The sequence below is a fragment of the Trematomus bernacchii genome, unplaced genomic scaffold (genome assembly GCF_902827165.1).
Source record: "Trematomus bernacchii unplaced genomic scaffold, fTreBer1.1, whole genome shotgun sequence".
In the NCBI taxonomy this organism is placed as follows: domain Eukaryota; kingdom Metazoa; phylum Chordata; class Actinopteri; order Perciformes; family Nototheniidae; genus Trematomus; species Trematomus bernacchii.
Window position 1 is genome coordinate 11756283 of NW_022987313.1, and position 15943 is coordinate 11772225.

Below are 15943 nucleotides of genomic sequence, written 5' to 3' on the forward strand. Positions count from 1 at the left end.
ATTGAGCTGGGTGGGGGGGGGGCACAAGGGTGGACTGTGTGAATGCTCTTCAAAGCCAGCAAAGGATGAAACGCTTTGGAGTTTTATGACCTCTGTGAACCGCTTGGCAAATGTCTTCAAACCAGAGCAAGTGGGTGTGACTGTTTAACGCAGACACACACACAGCACCAATATCGAATGCAATCGCATTGACAAAAAGATTGACAAACATCCATTGACAACCAAACTTCAATGTGATTACAAATGACTGTAAAATTGACCGATATGCCACTTGTGACAAGTTATACTACACATAAAAGCATGGTACAACGTAGCAATTAACACAACAAAAACATTGATCCCATTGAAGAGTTAAAGTTTCCTGAATGATAAAAAGAAAACTGGAAAACACTCAATTAGTGACAGTTTATACGATTTTAAAGTTAATATTTTTTAAATAGGGACTGAAAGTCTTATAAACAAGGTGCACTTTGAAGATGTCACCTTGGGATCAGGGAAATCATGAAGGACAAATGGAATATATTAGGACTATGAAAAAGCAAAAATGTTCCTGTAAATATAATACTGTGCAAACTCATCTGCAATATACCGTCGTGCAATTTACGCTTTCTTTACAGATAAATACATTGAAAAGAAAACAGTACCAGCTACTTTGAAAAATGTTTTACCATGTTATACTTGTCTATCATTTGTATTTACTCATTTTGTTTTTCTATTACAAATAACATGTGCCTTCTATTAACCTGCACTATATGCCTGCTGTTGTAATGGCGCACATTTCCCCATTGCAGGACAAATAAAGGAATTCTGATTCTGAACTTCATTAATGTTATAGTCTAAACAAGAAATCCAGGAATAACATTTTTAGTAAGAATGGTCTGACAGTCCCAAAGATCTTCCATGCATGAGGAGGAAGAGGGCATCTGAATGAAATGTGTCTACGTCTGTGTCCGATAAACAAACACAGAATAGGAGGTGTGACTCAGTATGGCACCTGCTGTTCACTGTGGGGTCTTTCTTACCACCCACCACCTCCCATTCAGTAAACAGTTATTATGTGTAGAACAGGTTATCAAAGCAACAGTTTCGGTGTATAGTGGATGCTCGTACACACAGGCATATTTCTGGACAGCTGGGATAGCAAGAACCCCAGATTCGGCAGTTTGGACGCAACAAGTGCAACCAGACCCTGTTGGGGGGCTCGGAGCTCTGCAGCCTACTTAAAGGCTGTGTAAGCACACATTTTTGGCAATGTAAACAACAGAACCCTTCCGCTTGCAAATGGCCGATCTATTCTTGTCATAATCTCAATATTTCCCATCTCCACAGACGCACGACGACAGCAGATTGAGTTGAGTGTGGCCAAGTACATGTAAAATCCATTGAGTTTGTTTGGCGAAAAAGTCATAAGATCTGGTTTGTACATGAAGTTCTACACTAGTCCAGCGCTTTGTCGCATCTATGATCAATTTTGGTCAACAAAGCTTTCCATGCAGCTTTTGGTTGCCAACTTTTCCGTTCTCAGGGGTTTGATTACACACGAAAACCGCGCACAGTCTTTCACCTCCTACAGAGAGAACCAAACAAGCTCCCTCCTCTTCACCTCCCCCATCTCTCAACCCCTCCCTGTGCTCCCAGTGGGAGTCGTAGCCACCCTGTGACACACAAACCAATATCCCCACTGGGCTGGCCAGTGGGATAGCTACTGGGTGTAGAATAGCAAAGCCACTGTAACTGCGCTGTCTTTATTTATCAGGCTGGCCTCCGAACCTGCAGGGAACGGTCAGGAATTTGACTCATTGTTCTCCGCTGAGCAGCCCCATTGTGGGAATTCACAGCACCCTGGTACAATGGGCTCAGGCTGGACCAGGCCGTGCTGTAATTAGAAAGAAAGAAAAAAGCTCCACTCGGCGACTGCTAAGCTATACTCTAATGCATGACTTCACAGGACAACAAAGCCTGTACACACACACACACACACTGGGCTAGCTATTCCAATGGGAACTGGGGATAGTAATCACACAATGGTGCTCTACATCTCTCCATCAAGCATGTTGTGTCCTCTGAAAACAGTGGAGCGTTACAGCTTTCTATGAGCCTAATTACTCCTTAAAAGTCAGTTTAGTAGGGCAAAGATACAGCACACGTTATTGCGCCATGTTTCAAGATATGTTTCCCAAGATATTCTTGAAACTGCACTGTATAGGCTTGGATGCTGAGACTGAATATCTCCGACAGCTTAACTGGTTTTGACCCTGTGCGACCCATGTTTTAATCTTATCATTGCTTCCTGTAGCCAACAAAGAGTGTTTCACTTCATGTACCCTAATCTTAAAAACAGACGACTACAAAATGGCAGAAACATGTCCCTAGTGGGCTTCCTAAGTGAGAAAACACAGCTGAGGTTGGTCCCTGCACAGGCAGACAAAAGCAGCCCTGTCTCTAACGGGGTGATGGACGATGACTGAAAAGGGGGTTAAAGTTCATGGGGCTGTTGTGGTTGAAGCACATCAGCAGAAGCTTTGAGCCCCAGCCCCTTGGCTCAGTTAATCCTCAACTCCAGCGGCGCACAACCCCAGTTACATTACTGGTAACCTGTCACAATTCCAAGTTTGAGTGGGCTTTCGGGGTGGACAGGTTTGGTAGAATTGACTGGTGCGAGGTGAGAGGTGACGTCTGCAGGCGCAGCAGATCAAAGCAGAATAGCGCAGGAGGTTATGAGAAGTACTTTGGCTGTTGCATGACCTGATACATCATGACTTCTGCTCATAAACACATCTGAGCAGAGAATACAGAACAAAGTACATTGAGAGAAAATAAGAGATAAAGAAGACTGCTGCAGGCATAGTGAGTCTTCATCGTAAAAATACATACATTCAAACGGTTGTTGCTTAAGCTAAGGGTGTGGAGAGAAAAATAACTGAAAAACTGGTTGTCTGGGGTCACTGAGTCTACAACTTGAAACATAATTTCCTTTTCTTTTGTCAGACTTCCTGCACATACAGTTTCTCAAAAATGTGGACCGTCATGATTTACACCTGAGCTATTCCAGATATGTCAAGCCAAATGTGTCTGCTGTAAAATCCAACAAGGTATTGTCTTGAATATGAATGTGTGACTTGTATACTTATAAGGGGTGTCAGCAATGCCATTTTGAGACTATGGAGCTTCCATTTACATTTTGAATTTCTCTTTAAAAAGTATAGGCTGCATCTTATCACTTATGATATAACCACCATGTTTTTCTTTGGAATGTCCCACACTAAGGGTCAAATGTAAGTAACTTATAAAATACAATATCAAATGTTTTCAGAAGTCAGTTGGGAACAAACTGCAGACGAGAATGAATTGCCTTGCCCTGCTTTTGATTAGGCTGAATGATAAAAGCTATTTAACAGATTTTCGAAATAATGGCAATGCAACACTTAAAAGGTCCCATGTCATGGCCATTTCTACTGATCATAATTCCATTGTTGAGGTATACTAGAATAGATTTATATTGTGCAATTTTCCAAACTCACATCAGTTTCTCATACAGCATCTCTGTATAGTATGTGTATTCACTGAATTTCACTCTGTCCTAAACGGCTTGTTGGAGCTCCTGCCCCCCCCCTCCCTGTGAGCCCAGTGGCCGTCTGCGAGACACAGCTAAACCCAGCCCGAACACACACACCTGCAGCCTGGCTGGGAGTTTGTGTGTGTGCTCACACACAGACTCAAAGCCTCACCGCGTCCCGCCGTCTCAGGGAGGAGAAATCGGCGGAGCTGCAGCTGAGAAAAGATTGAGTGTGTGTGTGTGAGAAAGTCCGGGATTGGTCCATTTATCAAGCTCCACATTTGTGGAATCAGCTTCCAGTTTGTGTTCGGGTGGCAGACACCCTATCCGTTTTTAAGAGTGCGCTTAAGACCTTCCTTTTTGATAAAGCTTATAGTTAGGGCTGATTAGATTCAGCCCCTAGTTTTGCTGCTATAGGCTTAGTTTGTCGGGGGACACCTTACTTCTTCCTTCTCTCTGTCTGTACCTGTGTACTCTCATGTTCTGAATAACCCAGCTTCCCCAAATTTCTTTTTGGTGTCTATATACGCCGGGATCCGGAGTCATGGCTGATCGTGTTGCTGTGGTCCTGAGTCCTGGATCGCGAGCCCTGGATCTTGAGTCGTGGCTGTGCCTGCTGCTGTGGTCCTGGATCATAAGTCCTGGATGGATATCCTCGCGGATTCATCTTCTTATTATAGACACATGCATTTCCAAACATTTGGACTACCTATGTTGCAAATGTATTATCTTTTCAATTTACACACGGCATCTATTGCACGTCTGTCCGTCCTGGGAGAGGGATCCCTCCTCTGTTGCTCTCCCTGAGGTTTCTCCCATTTTCCCCTTTAAACTGTGGGGTTTTTCTCTGGAAGTTTTTCCTTGTACGATGTGAGGGTTTAAGGACAGAGGGTGTCGTATTGTCATACTGATATTCTGTACAAACTGTGAAGTCCACTGAGACAAATGTAACATTTGTGATATTGGGCTATATAAATAAACATTGATTGATTGATTTGAACCAATCCACGGACTTAACGTAACGGCTCCGCAGACGTAACTTAACGGCTCCGCGGACGTAACGTAACGGCTCCGCGGATTGGTCCATGGGGTCGTCGTTACGTCACTTGGTTCCCAGAAGAAAAAAATGAAAAAGAGAAATTTCCAACGAGGCGTTCTGGGGCAGCATAGACAGGTCTTTTCTGTGTTAGAGTTTTACTCGCTACAGGGTGTACTTTTACGGTTTGTGACTTTGCAGACCGTTTACATGCATAAAAACCTTCATAACACACAAGGGGACGGGTAATAACTGGAAAAGCATGACATGGGACCTTTAAAATTGGTGGTAATCAGGCAGATATTCCATGCATTCATGGGTACAACCCAACAGCGACATTCAAGGTATGTTTGTAAATCTGCATGTAAACAGTGGATCTTTCCTGAATAAGACATGAGTTGTTCATCAGTGATACAGTGTGCAGGTAAGCGAGCCAATGGACAGGACCAATAACCTCTCAGGCCAAAATAAACACCATCACTCTCCAGCCAGTCGGTCGCCTGGCCACGCTGCAGCCCGTTACCACCAGCATAAACACCCACTAAAAAAGCAACAAAGATCTCAAACATTTCTCCACCCACCCCTCCTTCTCTCCTCACAGTCCTGGTCCTGCTTCTCCACCCACCACAATCTTTCCTGGCCCCACCGACATTCATATTGTTGCGGTTCCGCCTGTTGACAAGTATCCCAAGATAGTCACAGTCTTTGCGTCTTGAAAGTGCGCAATACAATAGGGACTGCCACTTTTGGAGTCTGGGAATGGTCTTGTGTTTTCCAGTTTTAATCACAATAGGTGTTAAATCAGAAGGCAATATGGACAGTCGCTCCGTGTGGCCTGAGAGTCACAACAGACGGCGCTGTTTGTGTGTCAACAGGATTTCCAAAACACTCACTTTGCTGCAACCTTTAAATTATTTCCCTGAGAGAAAACTATAATTAAAGACTTGTTCTTGACAAATAAAAAGGGATGGAGGGCAAAAGGCAAAACACTGGGGGAACAAAAGGCGACAGAAAAAGTAAATGACGACTTTAAGGGGCGACATCCACCATCAAACATAACTCTGGGTTCAAAGTCATAGCCAGTGAGACACAAACATGTCATAGTTTTTTTTATAAAAACACTGGGAACTTAGTTTAGTGCTTTCATCTGGTCACATGTATGTGTATGATCAGGGTGGCCCTACTCACTGATTACAGAGCAATTTACCAGCACCATAATAGCTGCCTATGGAAACCACAATTAAGATGAACAAGGTTTGGGGGAGGAAATGTGCCCCACTCATCTAGCCAGCCATGGGAATAGTGTGCTAGCAGTCAGGCTAACACCGCATGAGGGCATATTTTCTTGCCAAGTCAAACATAACTTTGTACCCATTGTGCTATTATTATTGAGTTTTGCTTTTATGACACAGATATGCAGACGGAAAGAATTAAACTAAAGATATCTTCACATTGCCCCTGTGGCTCGTATGGTTGAGTGGAGAGCTTTCTTTTTTTCTAATGTGGATCCCCATAAGCATCTTTGGATAAGAACCTGCTAATTGCCATAAATCTCCCAGAGGGTAAATCCCCTCTTGAACCTGGTTGCTTTTTAGCCTGGCTGAAAAAGTAAAAAGATCCCACTGGCAAGCCGAGTCAAGCAGAGGATTTACTCGATCAAAACCGACAGAGGGTCCATCTCTGACCCTGGCACAGCGGAAATCCGTTTCTCAGCCTGGTCTGTCCACACGCTAATCTGAGCTAGCTGCCTGCTTTATACCCATGTTTAAACACAGCAGGAGTACTTTGCTGTGGCAGCACAAAGTGTTACTGGTGGTCACCCCATCAGGCATGATTGTTGCCAATAAAGAGCTGAGGCATTGGATAGAGATGTAAATAAAACTAAGGTTACCATAGTGATAAGGGAAGTGGAGGGAGGGGGGGGAGGGGGGGGGGGCTAGGACCAGGGGAACAGAGGTTTGAGGAAATTGGAGGAGGCTGAATTGGGCCAAGAGGTAGAGAAGGAAAAGGAACATTTGACCACAAGCCAAGGATTTATAGCTGGATGGTATCCAGGTCAGGGGAGGAGGAGACTGAGGTCAAAAAGATTGAGAGCATCATTAGTGCATCTACCCTCTCTATATAAGACACGTAAAAACAGCAGAAACACAAACACGCCTCACAAAAACACATACATTCAACACCTGAGCAACAAAGTCCCATTAAAAGTCTCAAAAGTTAATTTCCCTAAACACACAATATGTAATTTTCGGCCTCTAGGGGTCTCTCAAATCAAACAACAACAAAGATGGTGGAGTTGTGATGCGCAAGGGATCATGGGAGTTTGTAGTCAGCTTTGCAGTGGATTTATCAGGAGCAGAATACTCCGCAGAGGTTTCCTTCTCTCCAAGACAAAGGAAACAGGTTAAACTGTTAACAGTATATAGGTTTTCATTTAAAAACTGTATTTCTTAGAAGTAGTCTGGTGTAAATATGATGGTGGGGTTGTTATAACCTAGATCTTGTCATTTTTGGAAATGTTCAAGCTAAAAATGCTACATATTATTATGACAGAAATAGCGTATATAACAAGCAGCTATTATCTGTTGGGCCTTGTGTAGCTGATCCTGTTCTCCTTGCTTGCGAGGGGGGTGGATGAGTCATCTTCAATGACAGGGCGTCAGTAACACACACATTCACCCACTGCATGTTGTACTGTGGTTACTTTACTGACTCTCCAAAATGCGTCCCCACATTTAGTTGTGATGCTCTCAACCAGTGACGGATTCTTCAGGAACACACACACACTCATGCTAATCTCCCCCACCACAAAAACACACTCACGCCCAATCGCAGGTGAGGTTTGTTTGTGCTCTCACCAGCACCTGTTGTGGGTCTCTCTCACAGCCATGACAGCGATAGTTGTGTTCCTATAAATGATAAATGTGCTGTTGACTGGAAAGAGTGCCACATACAAACAGATGAAGGGCAGGTGAGAGGCTTTTCTGCGGCGTCTGCACCAATGGGAACAAAAGGCAGGATCAACAGAATCTCCCCTTATTGTTTCTTCAGGTCCCATTTTTTTTTTTAAAAGAGGAGCAACCACTCCCTGCTTAAACAAACTAAAAAACCTATTAATATATTTTTGTACAACCAATTGAATGGAGTTCATGGAAAAAAATTGTTTTGTTTGAAACTTTTGAACTTTCAGGCATAGCTGACTTGTGACATGAGATTTGTCAAGTTTCAGCCTCTGGCAAAAAATGTCATTGATTTTAAGTTCAGTAGGTTAAGCTTTAAGTAGATAGCTTTCACAACAAATTCCAAATTTGACAAAGCATGTCAGGGTGCATGTGTCACACCTCTGTTCTGATAAGTACCTGCATGTATGACTCTTTGACTGTCGGGAAACAAGAAGGAGAAAAACTACACATGTTTGTTGTTCTTGACCATTCACCTATGATGGGGAAGTCCAGAGGAAGATGGACAGAGAGTGAGGGGATTCTCTTGAAAGGCACAGCATGTATGACTCCAATGCTCTTGGAATTTTCTCTGGACTCCCTTGGTGATTTCCAACCATAACAAAATGAAAACAGAAGCACAATAGAGTCTCCTTATTGGCTTTATGACCTAAGCATTCCACAATAGAGTAATATGATCCTTTGTGTGCTGTGGACCTGTGCACCACACATCAAAACAACCACAAAGAAAGTATGGGGCTTCCCTTTAATCATCCAGGTGTTTTTTTAGTTTGCTGGTTTAAACAAACACCTTCATCCTTTCAGGGTGCCGCGGAGCCATGCTGATAGTGGGCTCATCAATGCTGTTAAAACACAGACTGATTCATTACAGCTGCCTTATCTATCAGCACTCTCTAATGTCATTAGTACATAGACTTCAAAGATACACAGCAAGCTAAAATATGAATACAAGGAGACCTACTAACCATAAAAGCCTCCATAGAATACTAATAACATACCAACACTGTGTTATTATGCAATTATAAAACTATGGAATGCAAATTTGAGTTAGAAGATTATTAAATCAAACCATAAGATGGTATCCCAAAGACTGGGATTTATGGCAATTTTAAACTGTGTGAAAAGCATGACAGGAATTCAGTGAGTCTCTCTGGAGCCGAGGACTGGGGAAATATGGACTAGTCTGAACATGTTTTGAACAAGCTCTCATCTGGCATCTACCCAAGTGCCCGGCTAAACCCAAAAGTGGGTAGCACTTCGTAAATCTCCAAATCACTTCATAGTCGTAATGACATTACACTTCATTACAGTGTAAGCTGGTGGCAGGATAAAAGAGGTCTGTGTGTATTTGGTCAGCGAGGGGGACCGTCGACTTGACTTTAAATCCGTTAAAAGCAACTGGTGGCCCCAAGTGCAACAAAGGACATGTGTGACCTGTTTTGACTGCTTATTCGCAAGGCTGCTCGTTTGGTTTGCTAGCTGCATTCCTCTCATGTTCTGTGGTTATTTGAGCATAACTGCATTAGCTTTGCTTTGCAGGCAATACCAACACAGCCATTCACTTCCCTTTTCCTTCTCTGCACGACATTGAATTAATGTACGAGCATAGATTTGGTGCAGTATCATTTAGACTTAATTACATCTTACAAACTTAAATCCCAGGGAGAGTGACTCTTCAGTCACAATCACGATGGCCTTAACAAACCAGTGAGTGTGAGCAGGCACGCGCACTTGACATCCCTGCACGAGAGGTCAGTCAGCATGTGACCAGTGTTTGCACTTGCCCCCGCTGTGCCACCTCAGGTTGGAGCGTTTATTCCTATGGCTTACACAGAGCCAATGCTCTTAGGGAATAGCACGGCCAAATAGCTTGCAGGTCCTGCTAAGCTCAGATCATCTGGGAGATTTGCAATGCACATTTTAGATTTGAATGAAATAGCAAACTGGTCTAGCCCAGGATGGCGTGCGTAAAGGGTGACACTTGGTCTCCTTCCCTGGCAATGAACGACCAACCGTTCATGCAAATGCAAACTGACTTTGGTTTACTGATAAAAATCATCACTCATCCACATGGAGGATCCAAACAAAACAACAACGCATTGTTTTTAGGCTCAAGTGAATGTCAACTCTTTCAAATTAAAGTTGCTTTGTCTTGGTTTTCTCATCGCTAGATTAGAAGAGTGACATTAACTATTAATGATTTCTCTAAGGGTCTCCATATGCGTCTCCTGAGGCTGTAAGAATGGGACACCAGGCTGTGTGAGAAACAGGCAGCGGAGCGAAACCACAGCAGTCCCTTTCAGTGACCTCTCCCCGGGGGGAATCCTCTTACAGCACTTCCCCTGAACTCTAAGGGGCATTTGTATGGAAAGGTAACGCGGTTATCTGCTCAGCAATGGAACACAATGGCTCGATTTTTAGAAGCTGAATGGCTGTATGAAACTGGTACATGACAAAGACAGAGGTTTTAACTAAGGGATGTCAAAGGAAGATTGTCTTTCAATTGAATACATTATTGCAAATTGTTACTTCCTTGTATATGAGGCCACTGGAAAGGGCATACAGATTTCCTCTGTTCTTAGAGCCTATGTTTAGGTTAATTTGCCAACTGCCCTCCGTAATGCATATACATGCAGCCGGCAGTGTAAGGTTTGCTAAAACGGATTAATGATGGCTGTGGAGGCTATCCAAACATAGAACTCCACTTGTCCGATCGCGCCGGTACTAAAGCGGAGGCGATGGATTCCTTAATAGGGGTGAGGCGTCTGCACAGCGTCTGTTCACACTCCAGTTTGGGAAGTCTCTCTTTTTAGCAAGATAAGGATCACGAGCCATCATTGCCCACACCTCACTATCACCTCCACGGATAAGGCTGCTGAAGGTACCCATCAGCGGCATCAATCGGCGCGTGTTGACTCAGACACAATACTGTTATTTTTCCGTGCGCACCCTCGGTCAAAGACAAAACGCACTTAGCACATGTTTGTCACCTTTGTGTCGACCTAATTGCCTCTTTGGCACTTAGGTGGCATTCGAGAGGCAGGATACAGACACTCACACCCTTGTGTTTCCATCCACATGACGTGGGGAAGGAATTGTGTTCAACCCTTATCTGACCATTCATATCAGACTTCTGGTAATAGGCAACATTCACAAAAAAGACATGCAACTGTAGCTCCATTACAGTGCTGATAAACTAATATAGCCAGGACTTGTATAGACGTGTGCCAAATAGGGGTATGAGATAGATGTTGGGCCACTTGATCAGCAGGACTTCAATGATGGATTCTTGCTCAAAATAAACCCATCACATGCTTAATCCATGTCCATGTCTACAGGGCTTTGAAATTTGATTGGCCAGTATTTAAGTTTCGAAAATGCTGGAGGACTTCCAGGGCGTGCTGAACTGAGTCTGGATGAAAGCTACTCAGTCAGACAGTAGCTGTGCAGGTTTGCATGTTTGGGATGCCTTGTTAAAACTTGGCAGTCTTGCTCCCAGTGACTACATAAAGTAAGTGTGTAAATGAAAAACTATTCAGCTTAGTTTGGGCTAAACATTCTCTCAACAGTGCCAGCCATTCTTAGCTGAAGCATTACCTAAGTGGATTCAGGACTATATTTGGGCTAACAGCAACTTAAACGTTTGATTTAGAGAACATGGGTAATGTCTCTAGGTGTAAATCTTAAAATCTAACCCTACATTTAAAAAGAAGTGTAAAAAAAAACAACACAAAATGTAATGTATATACTGTTAAAAGACGAACATAGTTCTGTGACATCCATGCTGTCATTAGAAGAGTGCTTATTTGCCTGGGGGACCTACTCATGACATATGGAATACCTATCACAGGACACCACAGGTCCAGCTGGAAGATCAGAGCTTGTGGTGAAGGAAATGCACTTCAGGGCATCTCCAGTCCCCATAACAAAAAGAAAGAACCAAATGCCCTTTCATTCACAACATCCACCAACCACTGCTTGATCTCCCTGAACAATGCAAGTGATTAACAACAGCTTCAATACACAAAAGCAGTCCCTGTCCTACTGAAGAAAACAACCTGAGTCAAATGAGAGCAAAAATCATCATACAGTGCGTTTAATTTGACTTCTTTCGCGCAGGCGCAACAACCTAGCGACACCCGTGTTTGCAATTGCTGTGAACAGGTCATGACCGTGCTCTCGACATGGGTTTTACTTTGGTGTGATGCTGTTTGTCTTTGGTATGAAAGGATTACAAAGTTGTTTTCTTCAGGTAAACAACATCAGTGGTGGTAACATGCCATACTGTGGCTGCGTGCAGTGGTCACTGATGACAACACAAGGGCTTTTTAGTTTCCATACTAAAGATGCTAAAAACCAGCAAGAGCTGGAACTTCAACGTTTTAATAGTCTACCAAGCCCTGTTAAGGACAAGCTAATTGATGTTTATGCAATGTTAAATGGCTCTCAAGATATTAGTCCTAAAAACATTCTTAAGACTAGACTGACCCTAAAGCTATAAGACCAATTAGTCATCAATGGAGTGATTTAACTGTTGACAACAAGCAGCTCTTTATTTTGATTTTCAGCTTTATTTGTTTTGTGGCTGTCGTTGCTTAAAGGCAGATTTAATTTCTTGCAAAGTAACTGCAGTCTACACCCACTGACACTGCCTCTAACCAAAGCAAAGGGCCATTTAGCCTTGATTGACCACAATGTGAAAAGTCACATTTCAGTCATGACTTTGCAAGGCTGAATCATCTGCTCTGTTGACTTTCGAGCGCACCATGTTTTCAAATGGGCTGCATGAAATACCCCCAAGAATGTTCTGCTGTCATTTTAGTTAGTTCACTTCCAGCGTGTTTTTTCGATTCGTAAATCCACTGTTAAGACCTACAGAGACAACTGCTGAGTCAGATGTGCAGAAGACTGACAGCAATGGGGCCCCGTGTAGACAACTAATCCCCCATCCATGTGTGCCATGGCTGGGCTGTTTTCACTGGACACACTGACACTAACCCCTCCACAATCCCCTTTAGCTCCCAACTATAGATCAGCACTGGCAGGGCTGCCAATCAGCAGAGACTGTGCTATACAACACCACCATAACCCCAAACAACAACAAAAGACTTATTATGAGATTAAAAAGGAAGTCCTCTGTTTTGTTTTAGGAAGTTTCTCAATACAATGACAGTACAGCAGAGGGCTTCGTCCCAACGATGGCCATATAAACAGCCCATTACTCTTTTTGCCATTTAGTATACACACACTTCACCTTTTATGTATTTGGAGCAATAGCACTCTCTCTATTTCCACTTCACATACCATTGGGTGTCCCTCACCAGACATGGCTAGGCTGTGACCGAACACTGGTTCAAATAGTTCTGATGTCATGACCATAGCAGGCATTCCTCTCAGCACCTGAAACCGGTAGTGTTGTTATAGTGTCACAGCCTCCAAAGTACTTAAGCAGATTGTCCCTAAAAGGTGTGTTGAATTCAAATCATTTGACTTCTTCAGAGGGAGCAAGATTGCAACATAAAGGGAAGATGAGTACTGGTCACACATCACATTTGATTGAATTAAGTTCAATGAGTGAGTAAGGCGGGCTATGACTGTGTTCAGTGTCATTCTTTAGTTAAGTTACACAATACTTGTTTTATATTAGAGACCCTGAGGCAAAAACAATGACAGACAAGAGTTTCTGTGGTGTGTTACTGACTTCAGGAATTTCACATTAAAAAGTTTGGGGGGAAAAGGTTAGGCTATGTTACTTAATAAAACATGTATTTTCTTCAAAAGTGTTGGAGTAAATTGCTTGTCACTTTGAGCAAAAAGGTGACACAAACACAACATTGAAACGCTACAATGAGCAATAATATTAATTTATGAAGAGGGTTTAAACAGCTAGCATAAGCGAAATAGCTCAATCTGCTTAATCTTAAATGAGAGTTAAACAAAGTGCAGTCCCATTGTTAAGCGCTTCGGTTGAGGTATGTGGTGACACAAGAGCAGTTTCTACGAAACTAGCTCGAGATAACAGAAGAGCGACTCAAAGTTTAGAAAGAGAAGCTTTAGAAGAGCAGTAAATACGTAAATGAGCTTTTTTTCTGTAAAAAACATGCTAATAAAACGTAACATACAAAGTGTTCCCCAGACTTACCTCTCATCCATTCGAAAACTTGCTTTGGCGTCCACTTCGTTATCGGCTCCATGGCGACTTTAACAGCTATTACAGCGACAGAAATGTCCCAAAGTTTGGCGAAGAGGTTCGACAATTTAAACAGAAAATAAATTGCTGTCAAATTCTCCTCAACAGGTCCGCGCTGCTCCTCTGTTTGTGTTCACTGAACAAACTCTCAGTACACGCGTGAGTGAGTGGAGGCTGGACTGCAATCTCCACAATCCCCCACAGCTCCTCCAGTGTGGGATCAAGGCTGCATTCAGGTACGACTGTGAATACTGGGAAAAATCACAACTTAAATAACAAAACGGCCAAGCAAGCCCTAAAGAAAGACAATTGTCTCAGCCACATACACACCGGAAGAATATCATAGTTTATATCGCCTTCATTGTATTCATATTTTATTTAAGTAATCATTGATATTAATGAAAATTCCGAAACTAATTATGATGATGCATTTCCCTCTTTTTGATCAAAGCAAGCTTTTTCTGCTTTATGTTGCAACAGCTAATTGTATACTCATTTATTAACAAAACCAATTGAACATACAACAATAATATACACTTTTTGTCAACAGTTTACCGTTTTAGGACATGCATACCGGAGATTACGGAGGGGAATTGAATGCAGCGTGTGATGTTGGTAGTTTCTGCGTGTTCACCGCCCTCATTTGAAACTGGAGGCGTGTACATATCAAACAATATGATGCCCAATTTATATTTTGTTGCTCCTGGATGAACAAAACAAGTTTTAAAAACACAGATTATGTGAGTCTGTCAACATAATTAAAATAGATTGAATGTCAGTGCTTAATTTTGTACAACGTGCATCAATCATCTTATCTCTGAATTCATGAGTTAGAGCACGCTGATAATGGCTTATTTATATGAAAAACTCATTAGGGTGTTTTTACTGTTTTTATCAATCATGTTTGCAGTCTCCATCTTATATACATGTATCCATCCCATGCCTATTTTTACTTCAGAAGTATGAAGAACTTTTATTTTTCACTGAACAAAATGTGACTCACTGCTGCCCTCTGTTGGTAACTTAGTTATTTGCAAGTCATACAATCTCATTTAATTGTTAAAGGTCCCATGTCATGGCCATTTCTACTGATCATAATTCCATTGTTGAGGTATACTAGAATAGATTTATATTGTGCAATTTTCCAAACTCACATTGGTTTCTCATACAGCATCTCTGTATAGTATGTGTATTCACTCTCTGTCCTAAATGGCTTGTTGGGCTGCAGCACCCCCATCTGTGAGGGTCCACTAGCTAGTTTTACATATTCACCAGCATTTACAATGATATTGCTTGTTTGAAGTAAATATGTCAGCACTGTTGTTGTTGTCCTTAGTTTGAATCTTTATGGTTTATTGCACTAGTAAGTCGCTTTGGATAATTAGTATTATGATTGATTATAAAGCAATAAAAAACCTTTTGGATTGTGCTTCTCTCCTGTCAATGACAATAGGTTATGCATGGTAAAGAGTACATACATTTCCAAATATCCAAATACTTATTCTAAATAAGATAAACTCCAGCCTGTTTTGGAAAAAGATGGCAGTTTTACTATTATGGTATGTAACATAAAGTAACCTTTCCTGGCTTGTTCTTTTCTAACAATCTGAAAACACCTTGCATGGGAGAGTCCCGGCCCTTCCTATCACTCCATTGCGGTACAGCTGGAAGCTTCTCCGCACTGTAATCATCTGCAGATTAAAGCTCGGCTGCTGTCAAACCTTGGCATGCTTTTTTGTCTGGCATAAATATGTTGGAAACCCAATACAGTGATATAAGACAATTACTTTTTCCCTGTTCCAGCATGCTGACTGAGACGAGACATATTTTGAGTCCTTTCTTTACATGAAAGTTAATTAAAGATTAAAACCTAACCGAGTAATATAGGTGTTGACTGACAGGTATAATGCCTGAGGTAGGCTTTGAATAGAAAACTTGACAAGAAGTGTGTGAGTGAGTGATCATGGTTAGCAAAGTATAAGACAAAAAAGAAGCAAAGATATCTCTGTAAAGTATGTCAAGTTGCTGAAGTTTTACCATTGTTTACATTCAGAGTTTGTAGGTGATTAATGCCCCTTGAGTAACTTTTTATCTTCTTTAAGTCAAGATAAATAGTGTGTTTGTGTAGATTGTTGCCAGGCTTCCCAAACGTCTCTGACTGCAGCAAATGGGAGAGTCTGATCCACGCTCTGTTCTCATGG

General features: G+C 42.2%; 1 protein-coding gene across 1 annotated transcript in view; it reads right to left on the reverse strand.

The window, feature by feature from the left end:
• Positions 1–13930, reverse strand: part of LOC117494272 (connector enhancer of kinase suppressor of ras 3-like) — a 33821-nt gene extending 19891 nt beyond the window's left edge. Inside the window, 1 exon segment of the mRNA XM_034145144.1 lies at positions 13695–13930. Within this exon segment, the coding sequence (XP_034001035.1) occupies positions 13695–13746 (52 nt within the window). The 5' untranslated portion in view covers positions 13747–13930.
• Between the last annotated feature and the right edge of the window lie 2013 nt (positions 13931–15943).